This window comes from Oncorhynchus kisutch, linkage group LG30 (genome assembly GCF_002021735.2).
Source record: "Oncorhynchus kisutch isolate 150728-3 linkage group LG30, Okis_V2, whole genome shotgun sequence".
NCBI lineage: Eukaryota > Metazoa > Chordata > Actinopteri > Salmoniformes > Salmonidae > Oncorhynchus > Oncorhynchus kisutch.
In genome coordinates this window covers 35,349,389-35,366,576 of record NC_034203.2, presented here as the reverse complement: position 1 = coordinate 35,366,576, position 17,188 = coordinate 35,349,389, and the positions used below count along the sequence as shown (strand labels likewise).

Below are 17,188 nucleotides of genomic sequence, written 5' to 3'. Positions count from 1 at the left end.
CTTTCAACATGTTATAAAATTATTCATAAATGTTCCCCTCATATCTCTGTTGCTGGAGGTGGGAGATGTGATCTTCATACGATATTTGACGATGTAAACCACCATAGCACCATCACTGGCCACCTGCTGTTCACCAGGTAAAAATGAAAAGATTGTTTAAAGATTCCACTTCATTTTGAACTGTGCGTATGATAAAGAGATGATAAAGGAGCACATTGTAAAGACAAGATGGCAGAGAGGTTTAGGTATATATCCCCGGCTAAATCTGCATTGATGAAGCCATGTCTGCATATAGCTCTACGGTATCTCTGGTCATGTGTGTCAGAGGCAGTCTGGAGCAACAGCTCTGCTCTGTATGGTCAGTCATTAGGATTTCATTCAGGATAAGGTGGTACAGTCTGTTTTTCAAAAGTTATGTGGATTTTGCCTATCAGTTAGGATTAAATACATATAAATAGAATTAGTAGAATGGGGACTCCTGTTCTATTCATTCTATTTCTATTACATTAATACAATCAGATAGGCGAAATCCAGAAAGATATATTTAGAAAAACTGGGCCCAGAGATGTGTTGGGACAGCAGATTAATCACTTATTCTAACATAATGTCTTTATTACCTCAACTTTGATAAACATATTATAATGTCTCTTTGTTTCTCATGTGTATCACTGACTGAACTCTGCATGTGATTCTGAGTCCTAATCTTCATAGCTAAGTGTTAATACACTGTGCGTTCCAAGAGTCAAATGATATGCCACTATTTCCTTTTTCTCTCTGCTTCCTTAATAAAACAATGGATCAGGACAATTTGTAAATTTCACAGACAAATAACCTGTCAGCCAATCAATTATGTAATTTGTATAATTTTAACAGTCATTAACAGTCATTTGTTGTTGAAGAGAAAAACCAAGAAAATGTCAATCCTTGTAAAAAAAGGAAGAATAATGTTTGCTTCTGCCCCTGTCTCAACTGAATCTGTGCATCAAGTACTTCATAGACATGGAAACAACTGCTTTATTTAATTCAATCAATTTAATTGAAAACGTTTAATTTTCAATCAATTTAAATGTTCTTTGTGTAGGCTATCATATCATACTATAGTGTGAGGATTATTACCTGATGTGTTGTTTTGGCACAACTGACATCAAATCATTAAACCAGTTGAGGATTATCTCTCACTTTCTCATGTAACCCTACTTCCACCAGATGACACTATTATTCCTTACATTGTTTGTCAAGTAAGAAATAATAGCGCCATCCGGCGGCACTGGTGATTTTTTTTCTCACGTTTTGCACTGTACAGTTCACTCAGAGATAGCCCTCTCTAGTTCAAGGTAGAGTGGATAATACCGGATATTTATAAGTCCCGAGGGACAGTGGTATATTGCCAATATAGCACGGCTAAGGGGTGTTCTTATCAACGATGCAATGCGGAGTGCCTGGATACAGCCTTTGGGCTCAAACCACTCAGTTTTTATTACTAGGGTCCGTGTTACATTTCCCTCCACTTTGGTTGTGGTCAGGTGGGGAGATGATAATCTGATCCTGGATCTGGGTTTAGAAGCATCCTGTCTGGAGCCTATGGTTCTTTTTTATTTTTCGTTATTTTTGTTATATATTTTTTAAATGTTTTTATTTGTTATTCAACAACAAATATAATAAATAATATGCAAACATCTTTTACAAAACATCCTCTGGTTCACGTACCCGATCGTATTCCGTTTATGTATACGTCACGCCCCTCCCATGATCTGTCAGATTCAAGATGGCTGCTGGGGACTACAGTGGTAGGCCTCCCTCCTTACATTTCTCCTGCCCAGGGCCTTTGGGAAATGGCCAGCCCAGCAACAGTGGTTATTCAATGGCTACGTCCAACGGTGGGCCCACTGGTGCGACCGGAGGGGTTCAGGGGCCTGCAAGGCGCCCCAACCCGCAGTCGGGGCCTGGCGGAGGCGAAAGCGCCGGTGTTGCAGCTGGAACTCAACCGACTGTGCAGAACTCGATTCAGCAAGCGTCAGCTCAAAGCGCTGCGGCAAGGGGGGCCTCCGGAGCAACGGCTGCGAGTGTACCAGGGACCCATTCCTCACTGTCGTCAGCACCACCGGCCGCTGATGTTTTAGTTTACCGGGAGCCCGTGTACAACTGGCAGGCGACGAAAAGCACCGTAAAGGAACGGTTTGCTTTCCTGTTCAATAACGAGGTTCTGAGTGACGTTCATTTTCTGGTGGGGAAAGGTATGGGAGTGCAACGAATACCCGCACACAGGTAAGCACGAACGTGCATTTCCTTATTACTATAGTTTGTCTACAAAGGATGGTTAGTAGAAGAAAGTAAATGAATAGTCTAATTGACATGTTTATTAATCCAAGCGAGTTTAATGCATCAGGTTAGTGGTGAAAAGCATTGTTTTGATTTGATGATGGCTTTGGTTTTGGTTAGATTCGTTCTCGCTGTGGGCAGCGCAGTCTTCGATGCCATGTTCAACGGGGGTATGGCGACCACCTCAACGGAAATCGATTTGCCAGATGTCGAACCTGCAGCCTTTCTGGCATTACTGAAGTAAGAAGTACTTCCTGGTTTAGAGACGTTACAATCATAATACCGCAAATGGTCCCACCCAAGGTATTGGACAGTTTATGGCCAGAACCCAGGTTATTGGTTCCACCAAAGACTGTTAAAGCCAATTTATGCTTCATCTGACAATGTGGTCTGAGGGTGTGATGCAATTGCTAAGCCTCTGGAGGCATGCAACTCAAACTCTCTACCACATTGCTGTGCGCCTCAAAGTTGTATAGCCCCATATTGACATGATTGGTTGATGGTAGGTAGGGGCGGTACGTCCTGTATTAACACACTCGCTTCCTTGACAACTTCCTTCACAATAGCTCTGCTCTGCTAAGCGCAAGAAGTATGAAAGCCCTGACGTCTGTGGAGGCTGAATCACAGTAAATGTTGCATGGCTACTTCAGATGGTGGATTGACCATGCAGGGCCTTTAATGCTTCCAACACACCGACAGCGTCGTTGCGCAAAATTGTACGCAGCATCATCTGGAAATGTATGCAACAAAAGTTCAACATTCACCTTCTGCTACCATTTCTGTCAAACCGTCTACATATACAGTTTGACACATATGTTCGATGAATCTACACCAAACGCACTGCAACTGCCTCTGCTACGCAATGCAAACGCGGCATTTTCATTGGAAATTAATGTAATTGTGGTGTACCAAAATGCAATGATGCTGTTGGTGTGTTCAAAGCGTATGTCCTCTAAAGGCCACATGTCCGCATGGTGACATTTTTGTTCGCGCACACATTTTTTTTCTCAAGGCCAGCTGAAGTTCGGGAGCCGAAGTATACTCCCCTTCCTCTGTGATTGGTTAACTGTCAGAATTCTTTAATAAAGTCTTTGTTGTTGTTCAACAAGAGACGAGTCGTTATAATGAACTTTTTTCCCCCCATTGAGAAATACTGCACCAAACATTCTAACTAGATGTAAAATTGTGAGTCTAAGATCTCCTCGGCAAAAACATCTAATTAATTACAGATTTATTGTGTTAGTATACACTTCCTCAAAACAACCTGAATTAATCTATCTATGGTGTCTCAAAATGGACAAACGGTACTATTGCTGCCTTTCTCTCATTTCTTAAACGAAGGTCTTTTTAATAAGGGAGTATGCACACTCTTTCTCCTAGCCGACTTCCGCCAGCCGAACAGAAGCAAGACACGCATACGCACACACAGGCTAGCACACGCACTCTACTCACACACGTACATTGTAATATTGTTGTATGGTGGTATTATACATTCTGTATTGTAGATATGTAGTGGTATATGATTTAATGTTTTGTTTTATGTGTGATGTGTCGTAATGTGTATGTACCCCAGGATCGCTAGTAAATACAACATTAAAGGTCCCCTGCTATCAGTAATCTAATCTTGTCCCCTCCAGGTTCCTGTACTCTGATGAGGTCCAAATAGGGCCTGAGACGGTGATGACCACTCTGTACACGGCTAAGAAATATGCAGTGCCAGCCTTGGAGGCCCACTGTGTGGAATTCCTCAAGAAGAACCTGCGGGCAGACAATGCCTTCATGCTGCTCACTCAGGTCAGCTACTATTGTACTGTCTGTTTGGGATGCAATTCTCTAAACAAGTCAACCAGTGACTGATTGGGTGGCCTGACCCAGTATCAAAATAACTCTGGTACAGTTTGTCTGAACATCTCAAATCAATAGGTCAGTCCCAAAACAGGAGTTGCAAAGGTTCTTGGTCAGTTCATGTTAAGTAAACTACTGTTTACTGTGAGTCTGATCGATGTGTGTGTTTCAGGCTCGACTTTTTGATGAGCCCCAGCTTGCCAGCTTGTGTCTAGAGAACATCGACAAGAATACCGGAGATGCGCTCGCAGCTGAGGGTTTCACTGACATAGATCTGGGTATTGTAGTTCACTTTGGGTTTTGTAGTTCACTCTACATATGGTAATGCATTCTTGAAATGCGCATGGCAATGTTTGTGTCTCATGACTGCTCCCTCCCTCCTCTCCTTTTCACTCTTTCTCCTTCTATGTCTTCCGTTCCTTCTCTCTTTCCCTCTCGTCTACTCCCTCTATCTTTCTACCCTCTCTCAGATACTTTAGTGGCTGTGCTGGAGCGGGACACTCTGGGGGTGAGGGAGGTGCGTTTATTTGTTGCGGTGGTACGCTGGGCAGAGGCAGAGGCCCACCGGCAGCAGCTACAGCCCACCCCAGAGAACAAACGCAGGGTCCTGGCCAAGGCCCTCGCCCTCATCCGCTTCCCACTCATGACTATCGAGGAGTTTGCCGCAGGTAGCACACACACACACACACACAGTGACAGTCAGTCATTTTTGCACACTGTATGTCTCTCTCACGATCTGTCTCCCTCACTCTGACATGTCTTCCTATCCCTGCTGTGTCTTCACCCAGGACCGGCCCAGTCCAGTATCCTGACAGACAGTGAGGTGGTGAGTCTGTTCCTTCACTTCACGGTGAACCCAAAGCCCCGCGTAGAGTTCATCGACCGGCCTCGCTGCTGCTTACGGGGGAAGGAGTGCAGCATCACACGCTTCGGACAGGTGGAGAGCCGTTGGGGCTACAGTGGGACCAGTGACCGTATACGGTGAGAACACGCATAGATCAAATTAACCTTGTGTGTGTGATATGTCATCTCAGAAATATTTCCTGAGGACATAATCTATCCCTCTTCTTCTCCTCTCCTGTTTTAAATTCCTCCTCTTCTCTCAGGTTTTCAGTGAACAGGAGGATCTTCGTGGTGGGCTTTGGCCTCTACGGCTCCATACACGGCCCCACAGACTACCAAGTCAACATCCAGGCACTGCCCACCTTAACTAACCAAATCAGTCAATCAATCATATTTGATTTATATAGACAATACATTGGAACAAAGACTCCCTTCCCTTTCTGGTATTTGTCTCTCCTAAATCGTGGATAGATACATATTAGCAGTGTGTTGGTGTAGAATGTGTGACAATTGCGTCCCAAATGGCACCCTAATCCCATTATAGTGCACTACTTTTGATCAGGGCCAATGGGGCACTGGGACAAGGGAGATTGTTTCTGTAACGTTTCCCTCTCTCATCCCAGATCATTCACACAGATAGTAACACAGTGCTGGGTCAGAACGACACAGGCTTCAGCTGTGATGGCTCATCCAACACCTTCAGAGTCATGTTCAAGGAGCCGGTGGAGATCCTACCCAACGTCAACTACACAGCCTGCGCCACACTCAAGGTACAGGCTTACTGTACATGTTTTGATTGGTGTGGTCCTGTTCTGGCTGTGTAACCAGTGATTCCCTCTTTCCACCTTCAATCTCGCCATGTCTTTCTCAGGGTCCTGACTCTCACTATGGGACCAAGGGAATGCGTAAGGTGACTCACGAGTCGTCCTCCACTGGCACCAAGACATGCTTCACCTTCTGCTACGCTGCGGGCAACAACAACGGCACCTCAGTAGAAGACGGACAGATCCCCGAAGTCATCTTCTACACCTAGTCCTCATGACCTCAGAGGGCTCGGGGTCACTGGATTGTGGAAGCCACACACCCAGTTCTGCCAGTGGTGGAGGCATCAATAATTGGAGCATGGTCTCTCTCAACTCCCACTGACCGTTGAGGGATGTCAGCTTGTTTTAGACAACCGTTTTGTCTGCTGAGAGAACTGGCCTCTATACTGGTCAGAACTATTGACTCAACTTGGGAAAAGGAGAGCTTGACATGTATTTACAGAACCACCCCTTTATGGTCTGTCTGTAGCTAAAAGCATGTGGGAGTGAGATGCATCCAGCTACTCCAATGTATATGAACATACTGTTACACTACCAATTAGGATCCATCTGCTTGATCAGTAACACCTTTCCACTAGCCCATTAGGGTGCATGTGATACTAACAAAATGAGCAAGGGTGCAAATAATTATGGATCAGATTAAACAGGAATTACTGAAGCATTACAGCTTCCGCCTGAGTAGAACATGCAGACCCACGAAGAAGCTCATTTAAAGGCAATCACACAAGCTAAACTTTGAGGCAGACTGAAAACTACCAAGTTGTAGAACACCGCTGGTCTTGGAGGTATAGAGAACTTTACAGAAATAGTTACTGGCACATTATGCAATCATTACCTTCAGTTGAACCAAAATTGTACCATTTATATACTAACAATCCTCTGGCTGTCCTCATCAACCCATAATTACTCTTTACCAGTCTTAATTTCAAACCATTCAAAAGCCAATAAAGACATCCACGCCATGTACAATTTCTATTCATCTTTATTATGATTGACATTTTCCATCCTTAGATTCATGTCACCAGGTTTCCATTTAGGCAAGCGCTACTGCGCACAGTGCACTGTACAGTCCCATCCCTCACTCGTACAATGGAGGAATAGAAGGGGGGAAAAGGTCAGAGAACCACTAACTTCCAAACCAAGCCCTAATCCCTTCCCCTGGGCACTGTGTACATCTGAAAGGGTCGGATAGGTATACCATAAGCAATATGCCAATAGAGCCACGTTACCCTCCGATAGGCTAGGTGAAATCTTCCACATATTGCGTATGCCTACCCAATCATTATCAATCTACACAAGTGGGGTGGGGGTTGTAGTGGCTAGGGGAAACCAGGACAACATTTACAATTTGTCCAGGTAGTTGTCCAAGGCCGGGATGCCCTCTTTCAGCCCCTTGCGTTTCCTGGTCTCGGCCACCACAATGGCAGTCTTGGTGGTGGGGTCCTGGGGATCTCCCTGGAGGATCTGCCAGTGGTCAAACACACACTGGGGGAAGGCCTGGCCGCCCGTGTTGGAGCGCAGGTCAGCGGTGAACCCTGGGGGCGGGGAACAAGGAACAAGACAGTTAACTTTGCACAATTTAATTTCAGTCCATTTGAAATGTACACGGAAACGCCAATTCTCTTAACGCGTCCCTGGTAAGCGCCAGATTGAGTCACTCACCAAATGACTCGTTGACAGGCAGGTAGGCCTTGACGATGAACATGGGTGTGCCCATCACCTGGGACTCCTCGAACACATGGCCTCGCTTCCTGTTAAGCACGCCGTAGATCCCACCCACTACCTGCTCTGGGCACTGCAGAGGCCGAAAACGCATTATTCAAAACAATCACAGTTGATCAAATAGACCCCTTTAGCCTAGCATACAATTCAATGTAAGAAAGCAGTCAGGTTAGTTGCAAAGTAGTTACACACCTGGATCTCCACTAGGTAGACCGGCTCCATGAGTCGTGGCTGGGCGGTGAGCTGGCAGGCATACAGCACTCTGCGGGCCGTGGGGATGATCTGTCCACCACCGCGGTGAATTGCGTCTGTGTGCAAGGTCACGTCGTGGATGTCGAAGCGGACTGCACGCATGTTTTCCTCGCACAACACACCCTGTAGGAGGGTGAAAGGAACTTAATGTCACAACTCGGGACAAAAATACTAAGTCAACTTGGTACCTGCAGCATGGCCTACACTGGAGATTCTAACCTAATTACACATACAAACTGAAGACATAAATGCTTTAATGAGGAAAATGATTCATGATGCAGCAGTTGGTCATCAAGCTCAATGCAAACCCACCTCCTTGACAGCCCACTGGAAGCCAGCCACAACGCTGTCCTTGATCTCGTTCAGGTATTGGACTCCCTTGGTCACGTCCATCAGCAGGTTGGGTCCAGTACCGTCGGGGCCGAAGCACCAGATCTTACGGGCCTCTGACACGTCCCACTCGTACTTGTCAGCCAGGAAACGGGCGCGGATTTTCAGCTCCTGTCGGGGGCTGACGTCCCCCTTCTCGATGTCCTCGGCCAGGCCGTCGGGGAAGGGTTTAGCCCGCATGTACAGACGGTTGTGCTTGTTAGGGGACTTGGACAGACACATCACTTCAGACTCCTCAGACACAGTCTCCCTGTAGGACACCACTGGATCAGATTTCTGTAAGGGTGAGGAGTTGTGACTCAGGTTAGTCCACAGATATCTCCACGACTGTCGTCTTGAGAAAGCAACAGATTCTGTCAGTGGAACACAAATATCACCTCCATAGCGCACCATTGCTTTCTCCAAGTACATTACTGCCTCCCCCTCTCACCTTCAGGGGAATGCCGGCGTGGTCCTCCTCCAGATCCTTGAGACAGATCTCCAGATGAAGCTCTCCGGCCCCGGCGATGATGTGCTCTCCAGACTCCTCGATGATACACTGCACCATGGGGTCAGACTTGGCCAGACGCTTCAGTCCCTCCACCAGCTTGGGCAGGTCAGCAGGGTTCTTTGCCTCCACAGCCACCCTCACCACAGGGCTGACGCTGAACTTCATCACACGCATGTTGTGGGCCTGTTGGACAAGCATATATGACGTAAGAAATATTCAGCCATTGTCTGTTCAAAATGGCAACCATTCCCTAGATCGTGCACTACTTTTGACCAGAGCGCTCCAGTAATGTCAAAGCCATCTTGAGTTTTGCTATAGTAAAACATGAGCTGTACAACCCACCTGTTCAAATGTGGTGATGGTCCCAGTCTTAATCAGATACTGGTCAACTCCAACCAGACCAACAATGTTCCCACATGGTACATCCTCAATGGGCTCCACGTAACGCCCCATCATCAGAATGGTCCTACAGTGGTAGAAAGAGACAAATGGGAGAGGGATGAAGAGGGGGGTAGAGAATATACAACGCCTTTTTTTTTTTAAGTCACATGCATCTGCTGCGCTAAAATGGTACCCCCCCCAAACACACCTCTGGATGGGCTTGATATAGAGATCTTCTTTCTTCCCCGGGGTGAAGTTTGGTCCCATGATGCGCACCTTCAAGCCGGTGGACACACAGCCAGAGAACACACGGCCAAAGGCATAGAAGCGACCCTTATCTGTGGTGGGCACCATCTTAGATATGTACATCATCAGGGGAGCCTTGGGGTCGCAGTTCTTGATACCTGAGAAGATGTTAATCAGGATTATGATACCAGACTTTATATCAACTAGGAAATGTGATGTCTAATCCTTTGCTAGGTGACATGGACAGTTACTTTATTTTGGATGTTGTGTGAGACATCAAAGCGGCAAGTGTGTGTCTTGGTGTGTAAACTGTGGGCTGGCTGAAGTTAAGCGCCCTCACCCATGGCGGCCTCGTCATCTCCTGGTCCCTCATAGAGCAGCTCACAGCGGTACTTCTGGGCGGTGACAGGGGAGGGCAGGTGGATGGTGATCATCTGGAGCAGGGCTTCTCCAGCCGGGAGCCAGCGACGCATCACCGCCTTCAACAGTGGCTTGCCCTCCTTCTCCTTGTCCTCGGAGTCCAGCTTGATGTCCAGCTTCTCTATCAGCTTGGCTGTCTCGTCCTTTTTGAAGTTCATGATGGCATCAAATACCTGGAGGGAGGAAGGGAGAAGTTGCTTACCATAAAAATATGTATACTTTATTAGTCAATGAAATACATAATCAATTAATGTTAAGCAATTCAACTAGGAAAATAAAATAATTGAACAGTTGGGGGGGGGGTCACCTTGAAGATAGGGTCCAGGACCAGCTGAGAGAAGGTACGGGGCAGCTTCTTACCGTCAGGGCCAAGGTTAGACTTACTGAACTTCCCAGTGGCTGGGTCAAAAAACCTACCAGGTGAACATCACACATGTTTAACATTCACATCGACAGTTGTCATCTAGTAGACGCTCTTATAGAGAGCGGTGCACATTTCAAAAGTGCATTCAACCCAAGTTGCAACCAGGGTAGAGGTCCATTCCAATTGAAATTAATTTAGTCATTTGAATTTAAAACATGGAATAAATAACTGATCCTTTTCAGGGTTGAGAAATAATTCAATAATTAAACCTTTCATTTTAGTTTACTTCCTGACTAATTCAAATGGACCTAGACCCCATTTGCAAACAAAACCTTTTGGTAAAACGGTCTTCAAAATTAGCTGCCATCTGCAAAACCAGTGCTATTAAGAGTCAAGGAAAAAAGACAAGTGCAACAGTTAACTTCATGTCACTACGACAGCCAGGAACTCGCAAGCATTTACACATAGTAGGTTACAATCAGCCGTGACACGTAAACAGCCAAAAACAGGAATTATTTGCAACACGTCAGATTGTTTGCCAGCATAAGAGAAGAGTGCGCACCTGCAATTTAGGCTCCCAAATGGGTTTACTTTGTCTTCAACCCTTTGGTCTTCCTCAGGTCTCCATACAGAGAAAAACACTGTACATATGGGGCTGCCCGTGTCACGCCACATACCTGCAATCACTTTTCAATATTTCCACGCCCTCACCTGTGCACGTGTGATTGAGAAAGCGAGAGAGAACAGGCACACTTAATTTAATTTGTCCGAAGTGCCGGGGTAGGTGGAGTTGTCCCTTAGGACCAATGAAATGGTTCAAAGGTACAAGCACCGCCTAACCAGCACAACGGGCGTTTTTTTAAATCAAGTGCGCCCAGAGGGAGAGAGAGAGAGAGAAAGTGCATTCCAGATACATTTAGTGCAGCTCTGTGGAAATATAGTTACTAATTCACATGGTTGTGGTTCATGAGATGCTACACTTCTCCAGACAGCATATTTATCTATCTATAGATATCTGACAATCTGCAGAGAATGTCTCTGGAACACACCCAGAGTAAGTGTCTACCTGTAATTTCAACAGAGTCTTGCACTTGTGCGCGCATCTTTCGGTCTGTCCATCCAAACGCTAATCTTGTTCCAGTACTGTCCGGATGAATATTCATCATGTCCTCACATCTTTCTTACAGAATGTTTCTATGTACAGTAGTAGGTCATCATGTACAGTGGGTGTGCATGTACCTCTCTCCCCACAGCTTCTTCATCATGTCCTCCACCTTCTTACACCTCTCCGCTGATCCCAGCTGGGTGTCTTTGCCAGCAGAAAACTTGGTCACGTACATCTCAGCAAACTGCTTTAGAGTGAAGGCCCAGCCGTGGAGGCCGGACCCAAACCCCACGGTACCAATCACAGGGTCAATCTGAGGAAAGACAATAGGGCCAGGTCATTGTCTGTCATGTCAAACATGTTTCCCTATGATGAGTTTAGGGGAATAGTCCCATTTACATCTGTAAGTTTAACTGGACATGGTTTCTCCATTGTGGTGTAACAAGCATGTTAGACGTCCATTTAAACCACAAAACACTGTTGACACAACCCGTGCCGGTCTCACCATGATGGCACCCATTGGTCCTGCTTCATCCTCTCCGTAGGTGGCGATGATGACGTTGACGTTCTCCACGATGCGCTGGAAGGTCTGGAACAGGTCCTCAGGCTCCAGCTGCAGCTCCAGCAGGGCCCGGTCCATCTTGTTCATCATCAGCACTGGCTTGATGCGCTCAGCAATGGCCTGCCTCAACACAGTCTCGGTCTGCACACACACACCTGACCAGGGGAGAACGAGAAGCTGTTAGATGAACAAGTTAACCAAGTGGTTACGAGCATTGGGCAAGTAACAGGTTGCTGTTCGTATCCCGAGGCAGACTTAGCGAAAAATCTGCTGACATATCCCTGAGCAAGGTACTCAACCATAATTGCTCCTGTAAGTCCTTCTGAATAAGAGCATACGCTAAATGACTAAAATGAACATGACAATCAAGAGTGGAGAGGCGACTGGGACAAAGAAACAGCAAGAGACCGAAGTACAGAAACAAGACCGCGAGTACCTGAGACGCAGTCGACCACCACCAGTGCGCCGTCGGTGACCCTAAGGGCGGCTGTGACCTCAGAGGAGAAGTCCACATGGCCCGGTGAGTCAATCAGGTTGATGAGGAAGCCAAGCCCATCCTTGGACTGCTTGATGAAAGCCATGTCGTTTTCCCCCAGCTCGTAGTACATCGAGATGGCCCTGAGAGGAGCAAGGGAGGGTAGAGAACAGGTGAATTATATATTTTAATGTGGTTGTTTGTCTGAAACCAAGCATCCCAGTCAGCTGTGAGATGCAGACAGGGATAGTAGTAATGTCATCATTAATGCCTTCACTATTATTCTACAATGTAGTAAAACAAAGAAAAAAACCTAGGTAAGTGTCCCAACTTTTGACTGGTACTGTAGTTTATCTGAATAGTACATGTACAGCAATATGATAGGCCTGGAATGGAATACCATATACCTATGAAGTGGGTAAACCAGTCCGTTAACATTATGAAAGTGATCAGTGTTTCATGACTATGTACACAGGGCAGCAGACTAATGAACATGAGAGCATATGACAACCGATCATACAGCGATGGGAAAGGTGCTCAGAAGCCACCCTGAGTCAATAGATCACATGGAGGGGCAGCGGTCACTCTTCAAGTAAAATATATACATTTACTTTGTTCGTTTACATTTATTCCGGGGAAGCCCAAAAATGTTTACTTCAAGAGCTTCACCCCCCCCAAGCAACATACATACTCGAGATTCAAACAGGCACTCCTGGGTTGTATTCACTCACAATTAAATTGAGGCAACCAGACTGAAAGAGGGACTACCAAAGCTTTTCCAATAAGAAACCTGTTTTTTTTAGTTGTAAAACATTTATCACCAGAAGGAACACGACCCTGTACTACTTACGTGGACTTGATGGTAATACAGCGCTCCTGCTCGTCTTTGCGAGTGTCTGTGAAGCGTGTCTCTCCGGCGCGAGACCCCGCGATGATCCCGGCTTTAGACACCAGGGAGTCGGTCAGCGTGGACTTGCCATGGTCCACATGAGCGATCACAGACATGTTACGGATGTTGGATTTCTTGTCCATGATGGCACGGATCTGGTCCACTGTAAAGTTCACCTGAGACAAAGATCCACATAATCAGACAAAGGTCAAAGAGAATTTGTTCCCAGTCCTAACTAAACTGGCAAAATGAAATTTGGTGGCAAACCCCAACTCACTTAGTCTCCCATTAACATCAGTGTACAACTAAGTGAAAATTAAAATCGATTCACTTTATATGTACGTGATTAAATGCATTTGACATTTCTTAACAGCAGCAACCCTGGTCAAACTCCCAAGAGCAATGAAAGGCAGAAAGAAATGAGCTATGATGGATTTACTGTCCTATAGAAACAAACGTCATTGATAACCCCATCTAGCTAGAGGAAAAGGGCTACAATGCATTGATGACATAGCTCTTTTATAAGGCACATCAGAAAAGGGATGCTGATTTTTGCATTAGGCCTGCTGATTTTTGCATTAGGCCTAGACTTCTGTTCAAATGGGGTGAGGTGATATGTCACCAGCCAAGATGGATAACATGACAGTAGCCTGCAGTAGTCTGACTGGAATTCAACACATAGCCAATTTAAAAAGGGAGGGACCACCAGCAGCCAATATGACACTTATTTGACCAATAAAGAATAATCTGTTCTTAAATCTAGCTCTATTGGCAGCTGGCTCGATGACTCATGTATTCGTGGCAGTCCTATTCTGTTGATAAAGGCGAAGAGATGATCCTTGACTTGAACGAGTCTGCGTTGGCGCATTTGCCGCCCTAGACCCGAGTAGAGGCCTTTTTGATATAAGCGGTGACGCACGCTACTTGGGAACTGCCCATTTTGCACAACTGCATCACGCTGTACTTGCTGGCCTAAATCTGAGCAATCCGACACAACGACCTAACTAGAAGTCACGCCACCTTGGACCCAATAACTGACGTTTTACTGCCAGCTGGCCAATGTATACAACCAAATTGCGCGTTAGCCAGCTAAAGTTACATTAGAATTGACATATGGGCCAGTTTGCTACCATTACCAACGGTTTTGAATATCGATTTTGCCAATGACCCTTGTCAAACAGACTAGCTATAACGTTTGTGGTCAAAAACAAAGGATCACCCACAACAAAAATTATAGCGGGTGATACCTAGAGCAGCGTTTCCCAAACTCGGTCGTCGACATCGAGACCCGAAGGGGTGTATGTCTTGGTTTTTGCCCTAACACTATACAGCTGATTAAAATGTAAAAACGCATGATGATTAGGTGAGTCTGCGGTTCTAGTACCATCTCGCAAAACCCAAAACGTGCACCCCTTAGGGTCCCGATGACTGAGTTTAGGAAACCCTGGCCTAGAGTTAACTGGGCGGGCCCAGTTATAAAACAGACTTCAAACCCCTAAAGATGGTTAGTTTGATAGTAAAAACCAACATTAGACGTCTGCGTAGATTCAAAACAGCCACCGTATTCCTTAAACGAAATTACAAGGAGAAAAGTGGTACCTAAATTCATTAAATCTCATATGGGGCTTAATTTAGCTATGTCCGCCGCGGTTTTCTAAACATCGTCATGCAGTTCAAACAGGGAGCATCCATCTTGGGTGCCCCGGAGGCTGCTTCACCCGGCCCGGTTCCTTTCAACTGGTCACCGGCAATGTGGAAGGAGGTCGCCAACTCTTTACCCATGGACAACACTGAACCTCCGGTCCACCGAACCATAGCAAAACAATTCAAAATCAACTCACCATTTTGCCTGATGTTCGTAGATAAACTTTTGGTAAAATTAACACTGCGAATACACCGCCTTCCTCGTCCAAGGATAGGCAGGAAAGAGAACGCTTATGACACCTTACGCTGCTTTATATCACTTCACGTTCGGCTGCAATGTGGACTCGGGGGAAGACGTCACATAGTAAATGAAAATCTGGAAAAATCTTATAATTATTGTGAATATGTTATGTTTCGTATGATATGTATTAATCGATTTCGCATGATATGTTACGAATTGAGATTTGTACAATATGTTTGGAATTTCCCGAAACGTTTGATATGTTATGAACTCAAATTTTTCGTCGTTAATGCTAGGTGGTTAAAGCTAACATTGGCTATGTTTAGTATATTACGTTTGGTCTATGATACCAGGTTGTAGTTGATAAACGCGGTGCGACGTGCTGTGACATAGGTATGACATGCAATGCAAGCACGAATCCACAAGGAGGCAGGCAGTATTAGTCCAGAAATATTTTATAAGCCACAGAATCTCATATTATTGAATGGAGCACAATATAAGGTATTGATTGCATTGTAGATTGTAAAAATGGTCAACCCTCCAATCTTTAAAGATCGGTACCGACAGAAACCTGAAAGTACATTTGAGAGGTACAGTTGAAGTCGGAAGTTTATATACACCTTAGCCAAATACATTTAAACTCAGTTTTTCACAATTCCTAACATTTTTTCACAGTAAAAATTCCCTGTCCTAGGTCAGTTAGGATCACCACTTTATTTCAAGAAAATGAAATGTCAATCAATCACATTTATTTATAAGCCCTTCTTACATCAGCTGATGTCACAAAATGCTGTACAGAAACGCAGCCTAAAACAGCAAGCAATGCAGGTGTAGAAGCACAGTGGCTAGGAAAAACTCCCTAGAAAGGCCAAAACCTAGGAAGAAACTTAGCCTGGTGGAGATCTCCGGGTGGAGATTACAACAGAACATGGCCAAGATGTTCAAATGTTCATAGACGAACAGCAGGGTCAAATAATAATCACAGTGGTTGTCGAGGGTGCAACAGGTCAGCACCTCAGGAGTAAATGTCAGTTGGCTTATCATAGTCGATCATTCAGAATATCCCTACCGCTCCTGCGGTCTCTAGAGAGTTGAAAACAGCAGGTCTGGGACAAGTAGCACGTCCGGTGAGCAGGTCAGGGTTCCATAGCCGCAGTCAGAGCATATGAAACTGGAGCAGCCCCACATCCACGTGGACAGCAAGGAGTCATCAGGCCAGGTAGTCCTGAGGTATGGTCCAAGGGCTCAGGTCCTCTGAGAGAGAAAGAAAGAGAAAGAAAAAGAGAGAGCATACTTAAAATCACACAGGACACCAGATAAGACAGGAGAAATACTCCAGATATAACAGACCCTCCTGACACACACTACTGCAGCAAAAATACTGGAGGCTGAGACAGGAGGGGTCGGGAGACACTGTGGCCTCGTCCGACGGTACCCCCGGACAGGGCCAAACAGACAGGATATAACCCCACCCACTTTGCCAAAGCACAGCCCCCACACCACTAGAGGGATATCTTCAACCACCAACTTATCATCCTGAGACAAGGCCGGGTATAGCCCACAAAGATCTCCGCCACAGCACAACCCAGGGGAGGGCACCAACCCGGACAGCAAGATCACGTCTGTGACTCAACCCACTCAAGTGACGCACCCCTCCTAGGTACAGCATGGAAGAGCACCAGTAAGCCAGTGACTCAGCCCCTGTAATAGGGTTAGATGCAGAGAATCCCAGTGGAGAGAGGGGAACCGGCCAGGCAGAGACAGCAAGGGAGGTTCGTTGCTTCATTGCCTTTCTGTTCACCTTCATACTCCTGGGCTAGACTACACTCAATCATAGGACCTACTGAAGAGATGAGTCTTCAATAAAGACTTAAAGGTTGAGACCGAGTCTGCATCTCTCACATGGGTAGGCAGACCATTCCATAAAAGTGGAGCTCTATAGGAGAAAGCCCTGCCTTCAGCTGTTTGCTTGGACATTCTAGGGACAGTAAGGAGGCCTGCGTCTTGTGACCACAGCATACGTGTAGGTATGTACGGCAGGACCAAATGAGAAAGATAAGTAGGTGTAAGCCCATGTAATGCTTGTAGGTTAGCAGTAAAACCTTGAAATCAGTCATTGCCTTAACAGGAAGCCAAAGTAGAGAGGCTAGCGCTGGAGTAATATGATCAAATGTTT

The 17,188-nt window shown here is 45.8% G+C and overlaps 2 protein-coding genes across 3 annotated transcripts; one reads left to right on the top strand and one right to left on the bottom strand.

The window, feature by feature from the left end:
- The first annotated feature begins 1,735 nt into the window (after positions 1 to 1,735).
- Positions 1,736 to 6,795, top strand: LOC109874515 (BTB/POZ domain-containing protein 2). 2 transcript variants are annotated; one of them, XR_004206375.1, is made up of 9 exons: positions 1,736 to 2,265; positions 2,440 to 2,559; positions 3,957 to 4,113; positions 4,337 to 4,442; positions 4,635 to 4,832; positions 4,953 to 5,145; positions 5,271 to 5,450; positions 5,631 to 5,777; positions 5,879 to 6,795. XR_004206375.1 is itself a non-coding variant. In XM_020466443.2 (9 exons), exons 1-9 carry the CDS (start codon positions 1,766 to 1,768, stop codon positions 6,038 to 6,040), a joined length of 1,671 nt encoding a protein of 556 aa, XP_020322032.1. In that variant the 5' UTR covers positions 1,737 to 1,765; the 3' UTR covers positions 6,041 to 6,795. The 2 variants fall into 2 exon arrangements, 1 of the variants encoding a protein (XP_020322032.1); XM_020466443.2 differs by having other exon boundaries at positions 1,737 to 2,265; positions 5,271 to 5,358.
- Positions 6,796 to 15,109, bottom strand: LOC109874514 (elongation factor 2). The gene is made up of 14 exons (XM_020466442.2): positions 14,969 to 15,109; positions 13,089 to 13,303; positions 12,200 to 12,381; positions 11,707 to 11,918; positions 11,336 to 11,514; positions 10,040 to 10,145; positions 9,653 to 9,905; positions 9,275 to 9,470; positions 9,028 to 9,151; positions 8,626 to 8,868; positions 8,118 to 8,471; positions 7,746 to 7,928; positions 7,494 to 7,626; positions 6,796 to 7,366 (listed from the first exon to the last, which is right to left on the bottom strand). Exons 1-14 carry the CDS (start codon positions 14,969 to 14,971, stop codon positions 7,173 to 7,175), a joined length of 2,577 nt encoding a protein of 858 aa, XP_020322031.1. The 5' UTR covers positions 14,972 to 15,109; the 3' UTR covers positions 6,796 to 7,172.
- Positions 15,110 to 17,188: the final 2,079 nt, after the last annotated feature.

What these genes read in the sequence shown, in the direction of transcription:
- LOC109874515 (XM_020466443.2), top strand. Translation starts at nt 1,766, where the DNA reads ATGGCTGCTGGGGACTACAGTGGTAGGCCTCCCTCCTTACATTTCTCC. An exon ending in TATCGAGGAGTTTGCCGCAG is followed by an intron (nt 4,833 to 4,952) that starts GTAGCACACACA and finishes GTCTTCACCCAG; the next exon opens with GACCGGCCCAGTCCAGTATC. An exon ending in ACTACCAAGTCAACATCCAG is followed by an intron (nt 5,359 to 5,630) that starts GCACTGCCCACC and finishes CTCTCATCCCAG; the next exon opens with ATCATTCACACAGATAGTAA.
- LOC109874514 (XM_020466442.2), bottom strand. An exon ending in TCCAGTGGGCTGTCAAGGAG is followed by an intron (nt 7,929 to 8,117) that starts GTGGGTTTGCAT and finishes ACCCTCCTACAG; the next exon opens with GGTGTGTTGTGCGAGGAAAA. An exon ending in GCCTGTCAACGAGTCATTTG is followed by an intron (nt 7,367 to 7,493) that starts GTGAGTGACTCA and finishes CCCCGCCCCCAG; the next exon opens with GGTTCACCGCTGACCTGCGC.